This window comes from Hemiscyllium ocellatum, chromosome 23, assembly GCF_020745735.1.
Source record: "Hemiscyllium ocellatum isolate sHemOce1 chromosome 23, sHemOce1.pat.X.cur, whole genome shotgun sequence".
Lineage (NCBI taxonomy): Eukaryota > Metazoa > Chordata > Chondrichthyes > Orectolobiformes > Hemiscylliidae > Hemiscyllium > Hemiscyllium ocellatum.
The window spans coordinates 28,496,965-28,519,362 of NC_083423.1; the positions used below are offsets into that span (position 1 = coordinate 28,496,965).

The 22,398-nt window shown below is 38.3% G+C and overlaps 1 protein-coding gene across 1 annotated transcript in view; it reads left to right on the forward strand.

Annotated features, from left to right (window-relative positions):
• Positions 1-22,398, forward strand: part of LOC132826722 (guanine nucleotide-binding protein G(i) subunit alpha-1) — a 46,698-nt gene that overhangs the window by 5,833 nt on the left and 18,467 nt on the right. The window contains exons 2-3 of the mRNA XM_060842838.1: positions 20,981-21,023; positions 21,133-21,274. Coding sequence (XP_060698821.1) covers positions 20,981-21,023; positions 21,133-21,274 — 185 coding nt within the window. The remainder of the gene's footprint in view (positions 1-20,980; positions 21,024-21,132; positions 21,275-22,398) is intronic.

The following is a 22,398-nucleotide window of genomic DNA, read 5'->3' on the forward strand; positions in this document are numbered from 1 at the left end:
CTACATGCTATACTACTTAAAGAAGTAGCCTTAGAAATAGTGAATGTATTCATGGTTATCTTTCAAGATTCCATAGACTCTGGAATGGTTCCTGTGGATGTGAGGGTAGCTAATGCAGATCCCAGCTTTGTGCCCTCTGCAAACTTGGATCTAATTCAAAATCCCCTAACAGACCTACTCTATTGTTATTACACCCCTTAATGAATAATCTGCTCCACTATTCTCTGCTGATTGTTTGGAGGCCATGATACAGAGTTGAAAAGTGTGGCGCTGGAAAAGCGCAGCAGGCCAGGCAGCATCCGAGGAGCAGGAGATTCGATGTTTCGGGCATAAGCCCTGGTCTCCAGCATCTGCAATCCTCACTTTCTCCTAGGCCATTATCCAGTTCAAGCAATGTGTTTTCCCTTTTGAAGAGCTTTTTTGAAGTTTCCTTTGCATGTTTGGCTATGGCATTCCATGGGTCTCTGTCACTAGATAACCATTTAATGTGTATCTGCAGTTATTTTTGGCTGTATAAACCTTTTTTTTAAGTACACATTTTGGAATTTTATGTTGAACATGTCCACAGCAGTTTGGAGTTCTGACCTGTTTTCATCATAGTATCTAACATTTTGTTGACTGTTTTTGTAGCACATTATCCACAATTTGGAGACAATAAAGCAGTTTCTAGATTTATGCAGATATTGAGATGTTTACTCTGGGGTGTGAGGAGAAGCTAAGGTATCACTTTCTTCCCAACATCACTCTAATGGGCAAGTGTTTGCTGTCAGCCTGATATTTCTTAAAGTATTGTTGAGCTTCGTTGCGTGGGGATTGTCGTGTGCATCCTAAAAATCTCATCACTTTTATGAATGCAGAGTTAGGATAAAAAGCACTAACATTGGCTTTTGAAACCCTTATTTTAAAATGCAAGTCATTACTATATTTTAGTAAATACTATTTCAGTTAATGGAGTTGTTATCGCAATTGGTTCATAGCTCAGTTTAACATTTGCAGGACAATCAGATATTTTATTCACTGCTGTGGAGGCTGGTATAATTGCAACATTTAGGGTGGCATGGTAGCTCAGTGGTTAGCACTGCTGCCTCACAGCACCAGGGTCCCGGGTTTGATTCCAGTCTCAGGCGACTGTCTGTGTGGAGTTTGCATGTTCTCCCCGTATCTGCATGGGTTTCCTTGCACAATCCAAAGATGTGCAGGCCAGGTGAATTGGCCACGATAAATTGCCCATAATCTTAGGTACATTAGTCAGGGGTAAATATAGGGTAGGGGAATGGATGCGGGTGGGTTACTCTTCGATGGGTCAGTGTGGACTTGTTGGGCCAAAGGGCCTGTTTCGATATTGTAGGAAATCTAATCTAATTTAAAGGGCATCTGGATGGGTATATGAAAAGGAAGGGTTTGGAGGGATATGGGCTGGGTGCAGGCAGGTGGAACTAGATCGGCTTGGGATATCCGGTCGGCATGGACGAGTTGGACCAAAGGATCTGTTTCGGTGCTTTACGTCTCTATGACTCCATGAATGAAACTGTCTGATTAAAATGTGGAATCACTCTGTTTAATGCATTGATCTTTGAAATTCCATTGGTTAAGTGGGAATTTAATTTATACTTTTATATTCATTTGAACTATATAACCAAGATCAATTGCATCACTAATCATCATACTGGGAGACACTTAATATTTATCTAATATCCACAGTCAAAAATAATATTGTAGGCTGAGTTAACTATAGTGAATAACAAAATCTTTCCTTTGGTGGAGGTTGCTTTACTCATTGGTTACTGTGCTGGAGTTTTGCAAGTATTATCCAATTAGTCACATCTCCTCTTCCATAAGTATTTCCCTTTTCAAGTATCTAGTTGATTCTCCCGAGTCCTATGTTATTCTGAAAGTTACCCATCATATTTTTAGTCAGTATGTTCCAGTATTATAGCTCGCTCTCTTAAAAACTAAATAATTCTCTTTTTGATTCATTTTTCAACCATCTTCAAGCTGTCTGTTTCTGGTTACCAACCACCTCTCCCCAGTGGAAACCATGAAAACCTTTCATAATTATGATTACAGTAATTTCCCAAACTTTCAGAATAAGCCTAGCATCTTTTGGTCTCCACATAGCTGTAAACAAAGTTTCATTGCGTTTCAATATACCTAATGAGCTTTTAAGAAACAGCATCAAGAGTAGGCTGGTCCATTGAATCTCCTGTGCCATTTGATCAACTTTATTGCTGGCCATGAATACTGAATACATAATAAATGAAAAATAGTTATCTTGAACATTTCTCCAGGATATTGCTGGGATTGCAGGATTTATTTATTTAAAATTGGAAAATTACTACTGAGTTGTACGAATCTTTTCTAAATATGAATTATTCAGATGTTCTAACATCTTCAGATGTTAGAAGTGCAATTGTATTGTACATTTCGGCAAGTAAACTGGTTATTGTAAACTGGCATAGTGAGTTCCCACAAAGCTTAGATAAGACATATTTCGTCTATCATCCATTGCTTGAAGGCCAGTCACCATCACAAAATTTTGTAACTTCAGTCCGATGTCAAGAATTAGAATTGGAAGAGAGCAATGTCTGATATAAGAACTTTGTTTGAAACTGTAGTTCGGTGATATTTAAATATTGCTTTGTGAATTTTTTTAAAAAACAGTTACTTTACTTTGTGTTGGAAGGGTGCACACTTTCAAAATTTAGTGTATTATTCCTCCAAAGCAATGCTACTGGTCTAATTGAAAGACATTTTTTGATATAGATTGATTTAACTAAATCAACACGGTGCCACAGTATCACCAGTATGCCTTGCAGTGTCTAATGCTGATGTCATGGAGTTCCTAAACTGTAGATGCTGAAATATTTGGAGGTCAGACAGTATTTGTGGAGTAAACAACGAGCATGGACTATTCTTCAAACTGCTCTCTAATGAAGAGATATGTGAAAGATTTGCTTCTGTTGAGTGAATAGGCAAATAATCTGTCTTCAATATTTGCAACACTTTCTGTATTTTTCAGATGTATAGAATCAAAGGTTATGTTTCCTTGCAATTTTTGCCATGTCGTTTATCAGTACCGGTATTCATTATCAAGCTTAGATTCCAGTTGTACTCAGATTTTATTTTTATTCCAAATCTTTAAAGTGTCCTGGAGTATTGCTATCATTCTGTAACTAAAATTAATTGATCACGAACTTGATATAATACTGGCTGGATCTTTTCAAGTTGTAAATGCATATTATTGTTTTGTATATCTGGAAATAGCTTAACTGGAATGGGCTGTTGCAACCATATGTGTCAGACTAGCATACTATGCTGCTGAGTACCATGGTGCCCATTCTGATAGTAGTTGGGCTGTTCTTTTTGAAGTTTTCTTTAGGTACACAATATTCCAACAATGTGACCTTTTACAAGGTAGTCATGTTTTCCACTGTCTTCAACTCAAATTAAGTGGGGTAGTAAAGGAGTTATTTAGTCTGCTATGTATTCTGTTTGACAGCAAGCAGGTGTGTGGTTTGGTTGCCAAGGCAGTTAGGAACCCAGATTTGGAGTTATTAAGAGCAAGATACAAAATGTTCACCTTTGAAAACCAAGACAAGAACAGCAGGACAGACTGGACACATTTTCTGTCTGAGATTTTGGGTGTGAGGTGTGAGAGAGATCTCACAGAGCAACTGGTTATAACTGTTATGAGCAAAAGGAAACAGGTTGCTGAGCCTTTGCATTTTATATTGCCTTTGCTATTTATACCCCTGAAAGGGGAGAAGTCCACTTCACAGAAAAAAGCCATGGACAGCAGAAAGGTTTACACAATTTCAAAAAAGCAGCACAAATCCTGCTGAATGGGAAAGACACAAAGACCAACAAAGGACCACCCAGCAGCTTATAAGAACTACTAAACAGGATTATGAAAGGAAACTTGAAAGGACATCAAAATCAATAAGAAGAAATGTTATAATTACATAAAATGAAAGTGGATAATCAAGAGCAATGACTGAATGACAATATCTCTACTTTCAGTCTAAGGCTGAGGAAATGGCAGACATATTGAATAATTGCTTTGCTATAACATTTAGAGTAGAAAGGAAGGATAGCTTGAAGTCTAGAGGTTAGAATAATAGATTGGGTTTAGAGACTTAATAAAATTAATGTAAGTAAAGCATGGGTAATGAGGAAATTAATGGAATTAAAGAGTAACAAATCCCTGAGACGGGACAGGGATCTATCTAGGGTATTAAAGGAAGTCGGGGAGCACATTGTCGACACCCGAACTATCTAATCTTTCAGAATTCCCAAGCTAAAAGAATCATCCTCCACTTTGGAAAGTTGCAAGTGTCACTCTACTTTCTAAGATAGGTGAAAGAGGAAAACCCAAAGAATTACAGGCTAATTAACCTAACCTCTGTTGTTGGAGTGTATAATCAAGAATGGGAAAATTGAACATCTTGAAAATTCTCAGTTAATGTGGGAAAACCAGCATGGATTCATGCCAAGTCATACCTGATAAACCTCATTGAATTTTTGAAGATGGTGTCTAAGATAGTGGACTTAGCAATGTTCATGGATGTTACTTATATGGATTTCCAGGAGGCATTGGTAAATTCCACAAGAGATTGTTAACCAAGGTTGAAGCCCATGGAATTAAGGGCAAATTACTGCCATGGCTGGAAAATTGGTTGACTGGCAGGTGACAGAAAGTAGGGATAATCCAAATTTGCTAATGTCAAAGTTAGGCGGCATTGTAAAAGTGTAGATAACATCATAAAATTAGAAAGGGATATTGATACACTAAGTGAATAGACAAAACTGTGACAGATGTAAGCAAGTGTGGGTTAACCATTTTAGCCTGAGAAAGGATGGGTGAGGGCACTTTCCAGATGGAATGATTCCCAAAAAGACTTAGGGGTTCAGGTGCATAGATCTTTAAAATGTCACAAACAGTTGCAGCAAATAATCAAGAATGCTAATGGAATGCCAATCTTTTGTATCTGGAGGATTGGAGTACAAGGAAGCAGAAATAATGCTGCAGTTATATAAAATCCTGGTTAGTCCCTACTTGGAGTACAGCGAGCAGATCTGAGAACCATTCCTTTGGATATATTGGCCTTGGAGAGAGTACCACATGGATTTACAAGAATGATTCCTGAAAGGTTCAGAAATTAAGTTATGAGAGTTTACACAAATTTAAGCCTTTTTTTTCCTCTGGCATTTAGAAGGTTACAGAGCATCTGATCAAAGCCTTCAAGAAACAAGGTAGGTAGTAAACTATTCCCATTGATTGGGGATTCCAGAACTCTGGCATTGTCTGAGAATTAGGACCAGATCATTCAGGAGAGAAGTTAAGCACATCTACACGCAAAGGGTAGCAGATGTTTAGAATCACTTCCACAAATGTCAGTGGATGTAGGATCAGCTGTTGATTCAAATTTTCAGGTAATTTTTTTAAGCCAAAGCATTAAGGAACATGAGCCAAAGGCTAGTATATGGAGTTAGACCACAGGTCAGCCATGATCTCATTGAATAGTGGCATAGGCTCAAGGAGCTGAATGGCCTACTCATGTTTATATATTCCTGTTGTTCCACAGGCTTTGCAAGATGTGACTAGTAAGGCCTAGGGGAAGAAATCACCAAAGTGGGTCTTTCTGTTGAATGTTAATTCTCTTGAAGTGGATTTTTGAATCCTAATGCCTAGTGAAACTGGGAGGTGAGAGTCCTTTTGGAATCTGGGGATAACTGGAGTGCTTCCAACAAAGACTGTAGTCCTTTGGAGTATTGATTTTTTATTATTATGTTTTTGTATTTTAGTGAATGTTACTACTGGACAATTTAAGATCCCAGAATGAAATCTGGCTTTATAAATTAAATTAAACAGCAGCAAATATGATGGGATGGTCTGTCACGAGAAAGCAAATGTGCCATGTTGCAGATTTTGATTTTAACAATAACAGTTTATTACACAGTGGTTAAAATTTACAAAGTTAACAAAGTTTTTAATAGACTTATGGCAAAACAAAGTCCTATCTATTCCCGAAAACTATCGCTTTTAATAAAAATCCAAAGAAAATTTCCTTTATTCTCCAGTTTGTAAATTTGACTGCTTTTTCTCTCTTCCTGCCCTTTTGAGGCAAGAACTCTTTTGTGTGGAATACTTGCGAGCTTAGATTTTCAGTCTTTTAATAATCTGTAGAGTTCTAACCAATTGCTTCCAACCTGAAGTTCCACAAGCTAAACTTTTGTACTGAGGTAATGTATTCCACACTGGCTCAGAACAGTCTTTTCTAGGTGACTTTGACTTCATTTAGGTATACTTCAAACTAAAGTCAAGGTTTGGATGTAGGTCTCCTCGCTGAGATTGAAGGTTCATTTCCAGATGTACCATTACCCTACGAGGTAACATCTTCAGTGGGCCTCGGGCAAAGCAATACTGAAAATTCCTGCTTTCTATTTATATGCTTGGTTTTCTTTGGGTTGGTGATGTCACTTCCCATGGTGAAGTCACTTCCTGTTCCTTTTCTCGGAGTGATCGATGCGGTCGAGAAAACCTACATCCAAAACCTGAACTGTAAATCTTCTCAAAGCTCACTAAAATCAAGTTTCTGAAATAATTTTAAAAATTATTCAGCTGCAACTAATGCCTTAAGTATTTTTTTCTTGTAATGCCCAACAGTATAAACAAACTTCATTAACATTTCAAGAGACGTTGCAGTCACCTGCTTTCTGACACATACTGGTTTTAAATCATGATTCTGGAAGACTGACCTAATTACTTTATAAGCCCCTCCACAAAAAAAGGCCCACTCATTTGCCACTAGTTTGAAGTCCAAAGTCTAAAGTTACATGTTAATGATCGCATTAAGACATTTGTAAAGTTTATCTTTTCTGTAATTTAGAGTATTAATTAACTTGTTAACTTTTTGTTACAGTTAAAATCCTCAAATTTTAATTGCATGGTGGACTTTCAAGTTGGTCACTGAAAATTAAACTTTCTTGTTTAAAATCAACTCTTTGATTGTATCAATGTTTAAATATGTGATCTTTGCACGGTAGTGTAATATGCTGTTATATTGTGTGTATTCCAGTGTGTTACACTGAGGCTGGAGGAGTGCACCATTGTTCACATTCCATTATTTCACAGTTCAGACTACAAAAATACTTTTCCCAGTCGCCATGATGAACCAGGGTTTAAACAACAAGACCCACTAACTAGATTTCTCAAATGCACTTTCTCAAAACAAAACTTGCTGAATAAAGATGAAATAACTGGTTCAAATCGACAGCCAGTAATATAGAAGCACAAATTTTTATTCCTATAAATATCCCCAAAATACGTAGGCAGGCACATATGCAATTTGCAGCAAAAGAAAAAGAAACAATTTCTCTGCAGCGAAGAGCTTTCTGAACAAAAAAACACTTTTGGCCGTTGGGTTATTTTTTGAAAACAAAATGATAAAGATTAGGATTTTCCAGAATCTGTTAATCTGATATTCTGTCATGTGACCTTTCCCAAACATGTATGGTTGTGTCTGAAGTCCAAAAGTCATAGCTTGCTCTGGAAATACAATCTTGATGTCTTTTCAATTACTTTTTCAAAAGAATCAATAGGTTTCACCCTGAAATAATAGAATTTTTTTGTTTCTGGATTAGGAGAGTTCAGTTGAGCAGTTTGTTCAGAGCAAGCTGTCCTTCAACTCATTTGGTTCTTAGCAGACATACATGTAACTGAATCAGGTAAAACAAGAACCTCTCCCAAGTTGGTCACCGCTTAAACAGCCCCAGCATGGTGTACAGCAAAGTAATCCATTGTTACTAGTCATTAAAAAAACTCCAATGTTCACAATGAATTTTCAGTGTCTTTTGAAGAACTCACTTGAGGCATCTTCAAAACTTAAAGTAAATTGCTTTTTCCACAATCTTTCAAATTTTATCTTCTGAGTAATATTAAATGTGATGTCTTTGCCTAATAGCTAGGTATGTAGATTCTGTTTTTTTTTCAGATCACTTGCAGAAAAGTGAAATTGTGCTAATATCTGCCAACTGTTCCAGCAGATTGACTTGAAGTAAATTTGTGCTTGGTTGTGTAAGAAAAATAGCTTTTTTAATCCCATTGTTAATTATTTCCTTAGAACTATGATCAACAGACAGAAACACTTGTTCAGACAGTTGTGCTTGTGCACCCATTCTGTTTGATATGCTCAAATTATCTTAAATTGAAGCTTTAAGAAAAGCGCTAATGTTCAGTTTGTACAGCAAGATATAGTGGTTGAAAAATGTTTGCTTTAGAGATGAGAGTGGTAACAATTCAGATAAGTTTCATTTAAGGAACAGGACACTAGGTGGATATTTATTTATTTAATGTAGGATAATTGAAGCTCTTGTAAAAATTAACTTGAACCAAAATAAGATTTGGTAGAATTCTATAAATAACTATTCACACACAACTGTGTCTTTAAGCGACTGGTAGAAAGCTACATTAATTCCGTGGGCTATTAACTAGAAGTAATTTCTGGTCTGAAATACAAAATGAAATTTATGTGTATTGCAGATTTTTCACTTTAATAATTCTTCTTTTAAAATGATTTCTTGGTATTGTAGTTTTGACTACCTTCCTGACACAGCATTTTTTTTCTGTTTGCTGGCAGGGAAGGGCATTCTTGTTTGTGGACTTATGTCACCAAATGCTGTGTACTGTTTTCTGAAATGTATAAAAATCTGAAACTCCAGCAGAAATCGCTGGAAAAAGAGGGAAAAACAGTGGACAGACAAAGGTCAGCTTGGGAGAATGAGTAATAGGGACCATTATTAACAATGGTGGGTTGTTTGTGGTAGTAACCCATGTGATGACAAGGCCTGGTGTATGAGGGTTGGGTTTGAGACATAGAAGAAGGTACTCAGATCCTAAAACTATTCAACTTGTTACTGAGACCTGAAGGCTGATGGCTTCTCAAGCGGAAAATGAAATGTCCTTCCAGCTTGCACTGAGCTCTGCTGGAACATTCATCAGGTGAAGAAGCGGCACTCCGAAAGCTAGTGCTTCCAATTAACCTGTTGGACTCTCACCTGATGTTGTGATTTTTAACTTTGTATACCCCAGTCCAACAACGGCATCTCTAAATCTTGGCCAAGGAACACAGGTCTGTTGAACTGGCAGGCAACTGGAAACTTCGGGCCATTTTTTGCAGACAATATGTGGGTGTTCAGCAAGGCAGTCACCCAGTCTGCTTTGTCTCCCCAATGTAGAGGTGACCACATTATGAGCAGAAAACAAATTTAAATATATGTTGTCAGATATACATATTAGACAGATGTCATTTATATAAATGATTTTGGATGTGAATATACGAGAAATGTTAGTGAGTTTGTGGTATAGTGGATAGTGAAGAAAGAATACAACAGGACCTTTAATCAGATGGGCCAATGGGCTGAGAAATGGTAGATGGAGTTTAATTTAGATAAGTGTGATGTGTTTTGGTAAGGCAAATCTGGGCCAGACATATACCCTTAAAGGTAGGGTCCTGGGGAGTGTTACCAAACAAAGAGACATTGGGGTCCAGGTTCATAGCTCCTTGAAGGTAGAGTTGCAGGTGGACAGGATAATGAAAAAGGCATTTGATATACATGTCTTTATTGAACAATACATTGAGTTTAAGAGTTGGGATGTCATGTTATGGTTGTATAGGGCATCGGTTAGGCTACTTTTGGGATACTTTGTGCACATTTGGTCTCCCTGCTATAGGAAAGATGTTAAACTTGAAAGGTTTCAGAAAAGATTGACTACGATATTGTCAGGGTTGGAGGGTATGAGCTTTAGGGAGAGGCTGAATGGGCTAGCGCTATTTTCCCTGAAGCATCTGAGGCTGAGGAGTGATACTATAGAGGTTTATAAAATCATGAGGACGTGGATAGGGTGAATAGCCAAGATCTTTTCTCAAGATAGTGGAGTCTAAAACCAGAGGGCATAGCTTTAATATGTGCGGGGAAAGATACAAAAAGAACCGAAGAGGCAATTTTTTCACGTGGAAGGTGGTGCACGTATGGGGAATGAGCTGCCAGACGGAGTAGTGGAGGCTGGTACAATTACAACATTTACAAGTCACATGGATGGAAAGGTTTACAGGATACGGCCCGAATGCTGGCAAATGAGACCAGGTTAATTTAGGATGTCTGGTTGGCATTGAGTCGGACTGAAGGGTCTGTTTCTGTGCTGTGCAACTCTGACTCTATGACATAAAATACTATCATTTTTATTGCTGTTTTCTCTGCCAATTTTTTCTCATCCTTTCTGAAGACACTTAGAATGTTGTATCATAAATGTTGTTAATATCATGCATCTTGACAAAGGTGTTGATGAGGTTCATGATCGATAGCACCATGGCTTTCACTCACTGGCTAAGCTCAATCTTTTTCTTAATCTGCATTTGTAAAAGATGTGGGTTCAAAATGTTCTGCACAAACGAACAAACATTTGAAGATGTATAAACATAACTGTATTCATTCCATGTGGAAAATGAGCTAATACCACAAGGAATGCAGTATCATTAAAATGGCAGTGTTTGCTGACACCCACCATTGCTTGTAACTGCGCATGCACACAACTACATTATATAAACATAGAAAAATACAGCGCAGTACAGGCCCTTCGGCCCTCGGATGTTGCGCCGACCGAAGCCTACCTAACCTACACTAGCCCAATAACCTCCATGTGCTTATCCAATGCCCGCTTGAATGACCATAAAGAGGGAGAGTCCACCACTGTTACTGGCAGGGCATTCCATGAACTCACAACCCGCTGAGTAAAGAATCTACCCCTAACATCTGTCCTATACCAACCCCCCCCTTAATTTAAAGCTGTGTCCCCTAGCAACAGCTGACTCCATACGCTGAAAAAGGTTCTCACTGTCAACCCTATCTAAACCCCTAATCATCTTGTACACCTCTATCAAATCTCCCCTAAACCTTCTTTTGTCCAATGAGAACAGCCCCAAGTGTGTCGGCCTTTCCTCATACGATCTTCCTACCATGCCAGGCAACATCCTGGTAAACCTCCTCTGCACCCGTTCCAGTGCCTCCATATCCTTCCTATAGTATGGCGACCAAAACTGCACACAATACTCCAGGTAAGGCCACACCAGAGTCTTATACAACTGCAACATGACCTCAGGACTCCAGAACTCAATTTCTCTTCCAATAAAGCCCAGTACGCCATATGCCTTCTTCACAGCACTATTTACCTGGATGGCAACTTTCAGAGATCTGTGTACATGTACACCAAGATCCCTCTGCTCATCCACACTACCAAGTAGACTACCATTAGCCCAGTAATCCATCTTCTTGTTACTCCTACCAAAGTGAATGACTTCACACTTAGCTACATTGAACTCCGTTTGCCACCTTTCTGCCCAGCTCTGCAACTTATCTATATCAAATTCTATATATAGAATTCTGATGGCATCACAAACAATGCCCCTGTGCACCTGCAGAAAAAAAGTGCCATTGCAGTGGAATTCAACAGGAGAGGCTGCGGGTGGGGCGTGTGGGTATGTGGGATTGAGGGAATGGGCACAGTAGGCCACTCTTCTCCTGTGAAAGAATTTAAAAGAATAGTTGTAAATGAGTCAGTCTTTCCAGAGCACAGATACTTTCTCAGTATTACTCCATCAGTAATGGCTTGTTGATGGCATGGCAAACTCTTTGTTCTATCTAGAGAAAATCAAGAAAATGCATTGAATTAATTTGGAAAGGATAATTTTTAGTTAAGTATACACTTGAATTAAAATTCATTTTGGTGAGCAGATTTGAAATTGTGCTTTATCAACATTTGAGTTTTATTTAACTATTAGGTGTAAAATTGTGATTTCGTTACAAATTTTTAATGAAATATTGTCAGTAAACAACTTTAACGTTGCTATACATTTCTCATCTCTTGTGGGGTGTTTGCTTAAATGTTTTAATGATTTGCAAAATAAAACTGGTGTCTTGCTACTCCATTATCTCATATTTAAACACTGACTTCTAGAAAGTTGGGCGGCACGGTGGCACAGTGGTTAGCACTGCTGCCTCACAGCGCCTGAGACCCGGGTTCAATTCCCGACTCAGGCGACTGACTGACTGTGTGGAGTTTGCACGTTCTCCCCGTGTCTGCGTGGGTTTCCTCCGGGTGCTCCGGTTTCCTCCCACAGTCCAAAGATGTGCGGGTCAGGCGAATTGGCCATGCTAAATTGCCCGTAGTGTTAGGTAGGGGTAAATGTAGGGGTACGGGTGGGTTGCGCTTCGGCGGGTCGGTGTGGACTTGTTGGGCCGAAGGGCCTGTTTCCACACTGTAAGTCTAATCTAATCTAAAACAATAATTGTATTAAGTTATCAAATATTATTTGAAGGTTTAAAATTTGCTATTGTAAAACTTTATTGTGTAAATAGCATAATATATTCAACTATTACAAAACATTTACACTAAGTCCGTGATATTTTGAGCAACCCCTTGTGCTTAAATGAAAATGCTATTTTTAAAAATTCAGGTCTGGAAACAAAATATCATGTTCTAGTTTGACAATTGTGGATGCGCAGTGATCTTAGTTTAAACTATGGCCAACTACAAATTATATGTTGAAAATTTAGTAAACTTTGTAGTTTAGTCATATGTAAATGTAATAAATAATGCAATATTCATTTAACTATTGTAATGACAAAATTGTAAGATTTATTTGAAAGATGACCTATGTTTATGTTTGTGAACAAGTGGCACTTTCTAGAACTCCGTGTTTAAATATGAGATAATGGAGTAGCAAGACACCAGTTTAACACCAGACCTGAATGAAACGGTAATTTTGTAGTAAGATGAATGGAACCTTCATTTCGTTACAATCTTGATTTCTGATGATATCCTATTGGCTGATGTTTTCTTAGCCTTTGACGAGTTCAAAGAGAAAGCTAGCCACCTGGATTTGCAACTCCAGTAAAGGAGCTTTTTCTTCCCCTTCTTGATCCCTTTTAATGTGAAGCTGTGGAAAGTGAAGAGTGCTTATCTATTGATTTTGACTGATTTTTATTCACTATTTTGTTACAAAATTGTCATATTGTGTGGCACTCTTTTATGCTATCTTGCCTCCACCAATGCCCTTGCTACTATGAATCCTCACTGGACCGCGCCAGTGCAGATATCATTGATGATGCTGGGTATGCACCACAAGTCACGTTGAAGCACCCTAGAAATATGACACAATTGAACTAATATGCAATGTTCTTACCTAGTGCTTTTGTTACTGTGTTCTGGACAAATCCATTCAAACATTGGGATGGAAACCTATTAAAACCCAGTGCTTAAGTGTACGGCTAAGATTAGATTGGGCATTCAGTTTATTGTTTATTCAGTTCCCTTCATTATCTTGGCTAGGTTGTACAATAAGAGAGTTTTCCTAAGTATAAGCTCTCAGTTGCTTTATATTTATAGCCTGCAGTTTTGGAATCTTCGGTCAGTTTTTTCATTTTAAAATCACGTGTATTTATCACGACCAGAAGTCTGCCTTCTAAAATCATTGATATTAAGATAATTGTCTGAATAATGTAGATGAGAAGTTAAATGCAAATAAGATGGTTACTATTCCGAGAAGTGTAGTCAGTTTTCAGGAAGGTTAAGAAATGAACCTGATGGGTTGAATCCTTGGAAATGGCTTAAAAAAATAGTGGGTTACTCGTGGTCAATCTTCTAAGAGTCCTTAGATTCTGGAAAAGTCTCGGAGGATTTGGAAACTGTTGAAGTGAAGCCCATAGTCAAAAAGGGAAGGAGACAAAAATACAAATAGCTACAAGTCCCCTAACTTCACATTTGCCATTGGGAAATTGTTGGAATGTATTCTAAAGGTTGTAATAGCGTAGCATTTAGAAGTGCATAATAAAGTCAACTTGACTTCGTGAAGGGCAAGATATGCCTGAGAAAGTTATTAGAATTCCTTGAAGTGGCAATCAGCTGGATAGACGTAATATGTTTGGATTTCTAAAAGGTATCGCACACCAGGCTATTTAATAAGATTCCGTAGTGTTAGAAGTAGCACATCTGGATATAGAACTAACTAATAGAAGATATTTGGGATGAAAGGGTCATTTTCAGGATGCAGCTTGTAATTGGAGTGCCACAGGAATCAGTGCTTGGGCCATACTTGTTTTCTATATATGTGACTGACTTGGCTGAGGGGCATTAATATACTATTACCAAGTTTGCAGATGATTCAACTAAGTGGAAGGACAAGTGGTGAGGATGACAGAAGGAATCTGCAGAAGGATATAGGCAAGTTAGGTGGGTGGACAAAAACTTGGCAGATGGCATGTGATGTTAGACATCATTAAGTTATGCACAGCACTTTAAGAAAGTGAGGACTGCAGATAATGGAGATCAGAGTCAAAAGTGTGGTACTGGAAAAGCACAGCAGGTCAGGCAGCATCTGAGGAGCAGGAGATTTGATGTTTTGAGCAGAAGTTCTTCATCAAGAATGATGCACATTTGCAGGAAGAATGGAGGAGCTCAGTATTGTTTAAAAAATTTGTAACGAAATCACAATTTTACACCTAATAGTTAAATAAAACTCAAATGTTGATAAAGTACAATTTCAAATCTGCTCACCGAAATGAAGTTTTTTTCAAGTGTATACTTAACTAAAAATTATCCTTTCCAAATTAAATGGAGAAAACTACTGAAAGCTGTAGCATAGAGCTTTTGAGGGTCCTTGTGCATGAATTGCAAATGCCAGCATTCAAGCTTTGCAAGTAGTAGAGAATGTAAATAAACTGTTTGTTTGTCTTCACTTCAACAGGAATGGAGCACAAATAGGAAAGTCTTGCTAAAACTATAGAAGGCACTAATTAGATCACAGCTAGAGTACTGTGAGCAGATTTGGTCCCTTTATTGAAGGAAAATTGTACTGGCATTAAAGGAGTTCCAGGGAAGGTTCACAAGGTTGTTCCCAGGTATGGGGGAAGTTTTTTTTTAAGAGGAGAGGTAGAAATAGCTTGATGTATTTTCATTGGAATTTAGAAGAATGAATGGCATCTTATTGAAACATGTAAGGGTTTTAGAGGATTTACTGGAGTATATGCTGTGAGATGGGTAAAACGAGAGGGCATAACTCCAGTGTAAGGGGTTTAAGACAGATGAGGAGGGATTTCTTCTCAAAGGGTAGTGAATCTGTGGAATTCTTTATTCAAGGGAACAGTAGGGCTGTTTTTAAATATATCCAAGGCTGAAAAAGATTTTTAATCAGTAAGGGAATCTAGGGTTATGAGGAAAAGTAGGGAAAATGGTGGTGATTATCAGATCAGCCATGATCTCATTAACTGATGGAGCAGATGTGGTAGACAGAATGACCTACTTCAGTTTCTACATCTTATGCTTTTCTAGAATAGAGCGTACGTTTCACAGTGTTATTGCTCATTGATGTGAGCTTGCTGCATTTTTTGTGATTATCCAAGTCTGATTTGTATTTATAGAGTCAAATATACAGTTCTGTCCTTTTGCCTTAAATACTTCTAATGGCATTTAGTGCATCCACCATTTGCTTTTTTTTTATTTCTGATTTTCAACATTTCACCCATTGAGATGCTTTTAGGTTTTTGTTTACCTTGGGCACAACATAAATTAAGCTCATTTGTGAGAATCAATGAATGGATAGGGCTCCAAATCAATAATTCCACTCGGACATCATGCCATTTCAACCTGTACTGATGACCATGCCATTCTCCAATAATTTACTTTTTAATTCCAGTGCTGTTTCAATTGAATACTACTTTTGTTTTCAAGAAGTGATTGTTGTTGAGATAGCACTCAGTACTTGGGATGGTAATCTGCCCAAATTATATACTCCAGCTTTTCTCTTATGTTAAAGTCTGACTTTACTTAAAGATAAACTATTTGAACATACTTCTAGAATTGGCTGGTATACTTCTAGAGTTTTAAGAATTTTGAAGAAGGTATTCAGTTATATTCATTTTCTTTCCAAACACTGCAATTTTAAAGAAAATTTTATGACATGGGAATTTCTGCTTTCCTACATTTCAGTTTTGGTACAATTTGGAGAGAATAATTAAACCAAAACAAAATGTGCTTGAAAAAAACTAATGTTGTTAAGTTCTCAGCTCAATTATTAGATTGCCATTATAACCAATATTTATGTTAATATAAAAGGCTTATTTGTATAAAAAACTGTAGTATAGTTGCGAGGAGAAAATGTACTGTTTTAATTTAGTTTTTTCTTAAACATCCTTTTCATGCCTTGGACCAGGTACAGAATTTGAAAGTTTCAGTCACTGATCTTTTGACTCCCTAGGGCTAGGACGTTAAGTCAAACCTAATTTGAGATTTTCAAAATTGAGTGGACAGGACTGTGTAGATAGGGTGAAGTTGTTTCTGCTTGTAAAAGATCAAGAATGGGATGGCATATATTTAAAATGTGAAAAACAACTCACACAGCAAGTTTAAGACTGAGATGAGGAGGAATTTCTTTTGAGGGTTGCCATAGAGAGCTGTGGGGCACAATCCTTATGAATATTTAAGGCTGAGGTAGATTCTGGATAGTATTCCAGTTGGAATACTATCAACAAACATATTGAGTTAGACCCCCGTCTGCTACCCCCTAAAGAAAAGAACAGGAAATGACATCGCCAACCCAAAGAAACCCAAACATATAAATAGAAAGCAGGAATCAGCAGCAGTACTTTGCCCGGAGGCCCACTGAAGATGTTATCTAGTAGGGTGATGAAACGTCTGGAAATGAACCTTCCAGCTCAGCGAGCAAACCTGCATCCAGAACCTTAACCTGAGCTGCAAATCTTCTCTAAGCCTGCTGAGGTAGATACTTGATCAGTAAGGGAATTAAGGGTTATGAGGGAAAAAGGTAGGGAGGGACATCTGCCATCCTAGTCTGATCTATTGTGCATTTTGACTCCAGACGCATGAAAGTATGGCTGACCCTTAAATGCACACTGAAACTTCCAAATATGTCACTCAATGTATGAACAGCCAATTCAACTCAATTCAGTTGGAAGCAGACACACCACCCAGCATTGATCTGGGTACTGTGAACTGCAAAGACAAGTCCTATACTGTTGATTGTACAAAGTTCTCCTAACTAACATCTGGGACCAAAATGAGGTTCCTGTCCCATTGGCTAGTCAAAATAACAGTCTTGTTTTGTTTTTCTGGAAGTATAATTACCATCCTTGGGTATGTTCTGTCCAACAAAGAGTTAACACTCTTTTTTTGAGTGGATTTTTTTTTATATCCGAACTGGGAACAAGTAGCAAGAGATGGTGGGTGATGATAATGGAAGCTGTTTGATCGGGTGCAAGATGGGAAAGATTGAATGACCGTTTTTCTTACAGGGCCAAAGGGAATGATAATGCAGCAGGATAAGAAACAAAAAGATCTGATGAGCAGATGTGCTGTTGTCTGAAAGAAAATAAAAACAAAAACTGAAATAAAATGGGTTTGAAATTGAACTCCTATCCAGAAGGATGGAAAGTGTCCAACTGAACAATGAAGTTTTGTTCCTCAAGCTATGTGGAGCTTCACTAGAACAGCAAAGGAGGCCAAGGACTGAGATCTCAGCATGAGAGCAACTTAGAGAATTAAAGTGACAGACCTCTGGAAGCTTGGAAACTTGGAATCATGCTTGTGGACTCTGCATAAGTATTCTACAGTGTGATCATCCAAACAGTGTTTGGTCTTAATGTAGAGAAATGTGAAAAGTGAATACAGTACAACAAATTGAAGTTCATAGCTGGAAGGAGTGTTTGTGCCTTGGAGAAAGTAAAAGGACAGGTGTAACACTTTAAAGTATTTGGGTGGAAGTCTCTAGGGTAAAGGATTTGGACGCTGCACCAAGACCTGGAAGAGGCAATCTCTTTTTTTTTGGAATGCTGAAAGTGTTGGGGTTGATATGTTTGGTGGCATCACACCAAGATAGACTTTGCAATGAGAAGCAAAGACATTCATCTCCATGATAATTAAGCAAAAACAATCTCAAGTTTATTTATAAATTTAAACTCTTTGTAATCTGACTTAACTATATAGTACAGCTATGGGATGAATGTATAAGCAACTCTTTAGATCAGTGGGATGTAAGATATGGAAATAAGGGAAGATTGCTGATTGTTTGACAAAGTAAGCAATTCTGTGTCCTTGTTTTTGTGACTGCCCAGATAGAAGAGCTGTGTCTTTGCTCCTTTTGTTCATTATTTTTCACTGGATGTGAGCATCGTTGGCTGGGCCAGCACTTATTGTCCATCCCTAGTTGCCCTTGAGAGGATGGTGGTAAGTTGCCACCTTGAACTGCTGCAGTCCATCGGTATATGTACACTCTAAAGAGGAAGTTCAGGATTTTGAATGAAGGAATGACCAGTCTGGATGGTGTATGATTTGGAGGGGAGTGTTGCAAATGATGGAGTTCCCATGAATTTGCTGCCCTTGCCCTTTTAGATGGTAGTGGTCATGGGTTTGGAAGGTGATGTCTAATGAATGGTGAATGTTTGGTAGTAAATTTTTTTTCAGATGGTATACAGATGCTACTGAGTGGTGTTGGTGGAGGTATTGAATGGCACCACATCCACAAATAGTCAAACAGACTGTTTTAGGTTGGATGGTATCCAAGTTTCTTAAGTGTTGTTGGACCTGTACTTTTCTAGGCAACTGGAATGTATTCCATCACACCAGACTTGTGTCTTGTGTATAGTGGACAAGTTTTGGAGAGACAAGAAGTGAGTTTGCTACTGCAAGATTCCTAGCCTTTGGCCTGCTCTTGTAGCCAAAGTACTTCGACGACTAGTCCAGTTTAATTTCTGATCAATGGTAACCCTCATGATGTTGATAGTAGTGAATTCAGTGGTGATGCCACTGAATGTCAATGAGCAATGGTTATATTCTGTCTTGCTGGAGATTGTCACTGTCATTACCTGTCGCTTATGTGATACGCATGTTATTTGTCAGTCCAAGTCTTGCTACATTTGGGCATGGACTACTTCAGTTTTTTTCTTCTTCTTCTAATTGTTTCTATTAAACTGGGTTAGAGAAGATTGAAATACAGCATCGTAAATATTTGAATTTTCAGTTTTACAGAGACAATCCAAATTATGGGCCATTACATTTAATGCTTCCTCGTGGGCTTGGTGTCCCTGTTGCTGAAAATATTTCACATTACGATATTGTACACAGGTTTTAATTATTTTTAAGTTTTGCTTTATTGAAACATAACTATGGTAGAGAACATTTTTGTGTGCTTATTGCAAATGTCCCTGCTTTTGTTTCTGTCAGGCGATTTAATGTATCAGAGTTCTTTAATTAATCCGTAATGATCATGGTTGCTCCTATCCCTAATTCAAGAGACACTTTCTTTTGAATGTATTGCAGTTATATGATGTCTTTATGACCTTTATAGTATCTCAAATACTTAACAGCCAGTTAAGAACTGGTTTAAAGTGTTGTCATTATGATCATACATGAAATAACCACTAAGTGCTCAGCAAACCCCACAAACAGCAGAGGATATCGCCTGATCTTAAGTGATTGTTGTTGCGGGATATATATTGACCAAAAGACTAGGGAGACCTCCAAGCTCCCCTGAACTACAGATGGACCTCGATTATCTAAATATCAATTATCTGAAGGAGATCTCGAGGACCCGATTTAGAAACATGACATCAAAGGTGAGTTTTTCTCCCCTCCCCCCCCCCCCCCCCCCCCCCCCCCCCCCCCCCCACACACACACACACACACACACACACACACACACACACACACACACACACACACACACACACACACTTTCCCTGGACTTCTACACAGGCATGTCAGATAATCTCTAAACCATTGTCCTGTAGAGGAGCAAAGGTGGAACCTGTCAAATAGCATGTGCTATTTGGAGACTTTTATTTCCCCCCCCCCGTCCCCCCAAAATGCAGCGGTGGCAACAGTTGCACTCTTGTTGTTGGTTTTCCAGTCCAGCTGCTCTGGAGAGTTTCTGGTGTGGTGGGGGCAGATGGGAGGCCTTGTTAGACAGGGGTTGGCGAGGAAGGAGGCTGTGTTGAGCAGGTGTGGGGAGAAGGCAGGGTGGGGGCATATGGGGAGGCGGGCGGGGGGCTCATATTGAATCAATTAACCAAATAATCCATTATCCAAACGAAATAGTGTCCGCCCATCTCGTTCGGATAATCAAGGTTCCTCTAAGTGGAAGTAGTACCACTAGATCTTTTATACCCCTTTCCCCCTACTCTCAAGAACACCTCAGCTAAAGATAGTGCAGCAGTCTTTCAGTATTGTACTTGTCTGTCACTCAAGATTTTGTGCTGTACTGTTTTAACTGGCGAGGAGAAAGTGAGGTCTGCAGATGCTGGAGATCAGAGCTGAAAATGTGTTGCTGGAAAAGCGCAGCAGGTCAGGCAGCATCCAAGGAACAGGAAATTCGACGTTTCGGGCTTATGGGCTTATGCCCGAAACGTCGAATTTCCTGTTCCTTGGATGCTGCCTGACCTGCTGCGCTTTTCCAGCAACATCTTTTCAGCTGTTTTAAAGTAGAATTTGAATGTCGAATCTCCTGACTTGTGATAGTGCTAACTGCAAAAAATCGATTTGAATTATATAAAAGTGTGTCAGCAATAATGTTTTATTATAGGATAAACATACAAATATTTTTGGAATCTGACTCTTTACTGTTTGCTTTTTATTTGACGTTGATATAAATCTTCGTAAATTGTACTCAGTAAAACTTTACACTGAGTACTTTTTTAAATTTTAATCTTTCCCTAATTTGATACTTGTTCATTCATCTAAAGACCTGAGTTTCCTTATAAATTTACCGTGATGATATAAGATTTGAACAATTTGCCTGGTGTTTATTCACTTACATCCTTACAATTCAAAACTTGTGGTGCAAACATTGGGGTTAGGAAACAAATTGATTACCTTCAGTTATATATTAACTTCATGTATTCCTATCTTTTGTAGGTGCAGGGGAGTCTGGCAAAAGTACCATTGTTAAACAGATGAAGTAAGTATACAGTTTATCTGCTAGGCAAGTTGGTGAAAAGTTGTCCAGTTTTCCTTCTGTTCAGAGACTTTTTCTCATTGTAAACTTTACATTATGTTTTTGTCGATAGGATTATACATGAAGCTGGTTATTCAGAAGAAGAATGCAAGCAATACAAAGCTGTTGTCTACAGCAACACCATTCAGTCTATTATTGCGATTATTCGAGCAATGGGAAGATTGAAGATAGACTTTGGTGATCCTGCAAGAGCAGTAAGTAGCAAAAAGCAATTGACTTTGTGATATCTATCTCAATACTAATCTTAAATAGAATAATGCTTCCTTTTTGGTACGAAGAAAGGAAATGCGCAAGTAAATCTTGGTCCAAACTTTCCAAGTGTTTAAACTTAATAGTTTATTTAACCCAATGTTACAGCAAAAAGAAAACAAAATGCATTCGTTGATCATTTCAGTTTGCTTTCAAACTGTTCGGTGTTTAAAGACGAAATATTCTTGATGCTGGAAATCTGAAACAAGCACCATGCTGAAGAAACTCAGCAGATCCGGTAGACAGAAATAACGTTGCCATTTCAAATCCAGTACAAGTTCTTCAGAACTGCATTTCTCCAGCACAGTCTGTTTGATTTGTGCTTGCTGTTTTTTTTTCCCAAAATAAAACCAATTTTTGTGAAACATTTTATTTTGGAGAAACTGAAATACTGCATGTTACTAATGAAGTTTTGTTTTTATTCATGGGATGAGGGCATTGCTGGCTAGGCCAGCTTTTGTTGCCCATTGGGCAGTTAAAAGCCAACCAATTGTCCGGAGTCATTGTAGGCCAGATGGTAGATTCCTTTGCTAAAGGACATAAGTGAACCAGATGGGTTTTTCCTGACAATCGACAGGAAAACCCATCATTAGACTTTTCATTCCAGATTTTATTGTTTTAATTTGAATTCAAATTCCACCATCTGCCATGGCAGGATTTGGATCAATAGTCCAGTAATAATACCACTAAGCCCTCGCCTCTACATCTATTTGCACTGATCAGAGCAATTATTCTACCTGAACCATGGGTGGATATTTAGGCTGCTAGGGGGTTGGAAATGTGTGTAGCTAAGATTTAAAAATTGGGTTCCTGCAGCATACATCTGTATCTTGATACATGTGGATGCATGGTAATTTTCAATGTGAGGTTGGGATGGCAGAGGTGGAGGAAGCTAACAATGAACTTGCCTTTAATCGATGGTCCATTAAGTTCCTTCAGGAGCTTGCTATTAGGTAGGAGAGGTTGGCACACAATTGCCAGGAATGAATTTGGTGAACCTGAACAGTCCAGTACATACTAGTGCATAGCTGTTACCTTCAGAGTGCAACAAATGGGAAGTTCTGTTAAT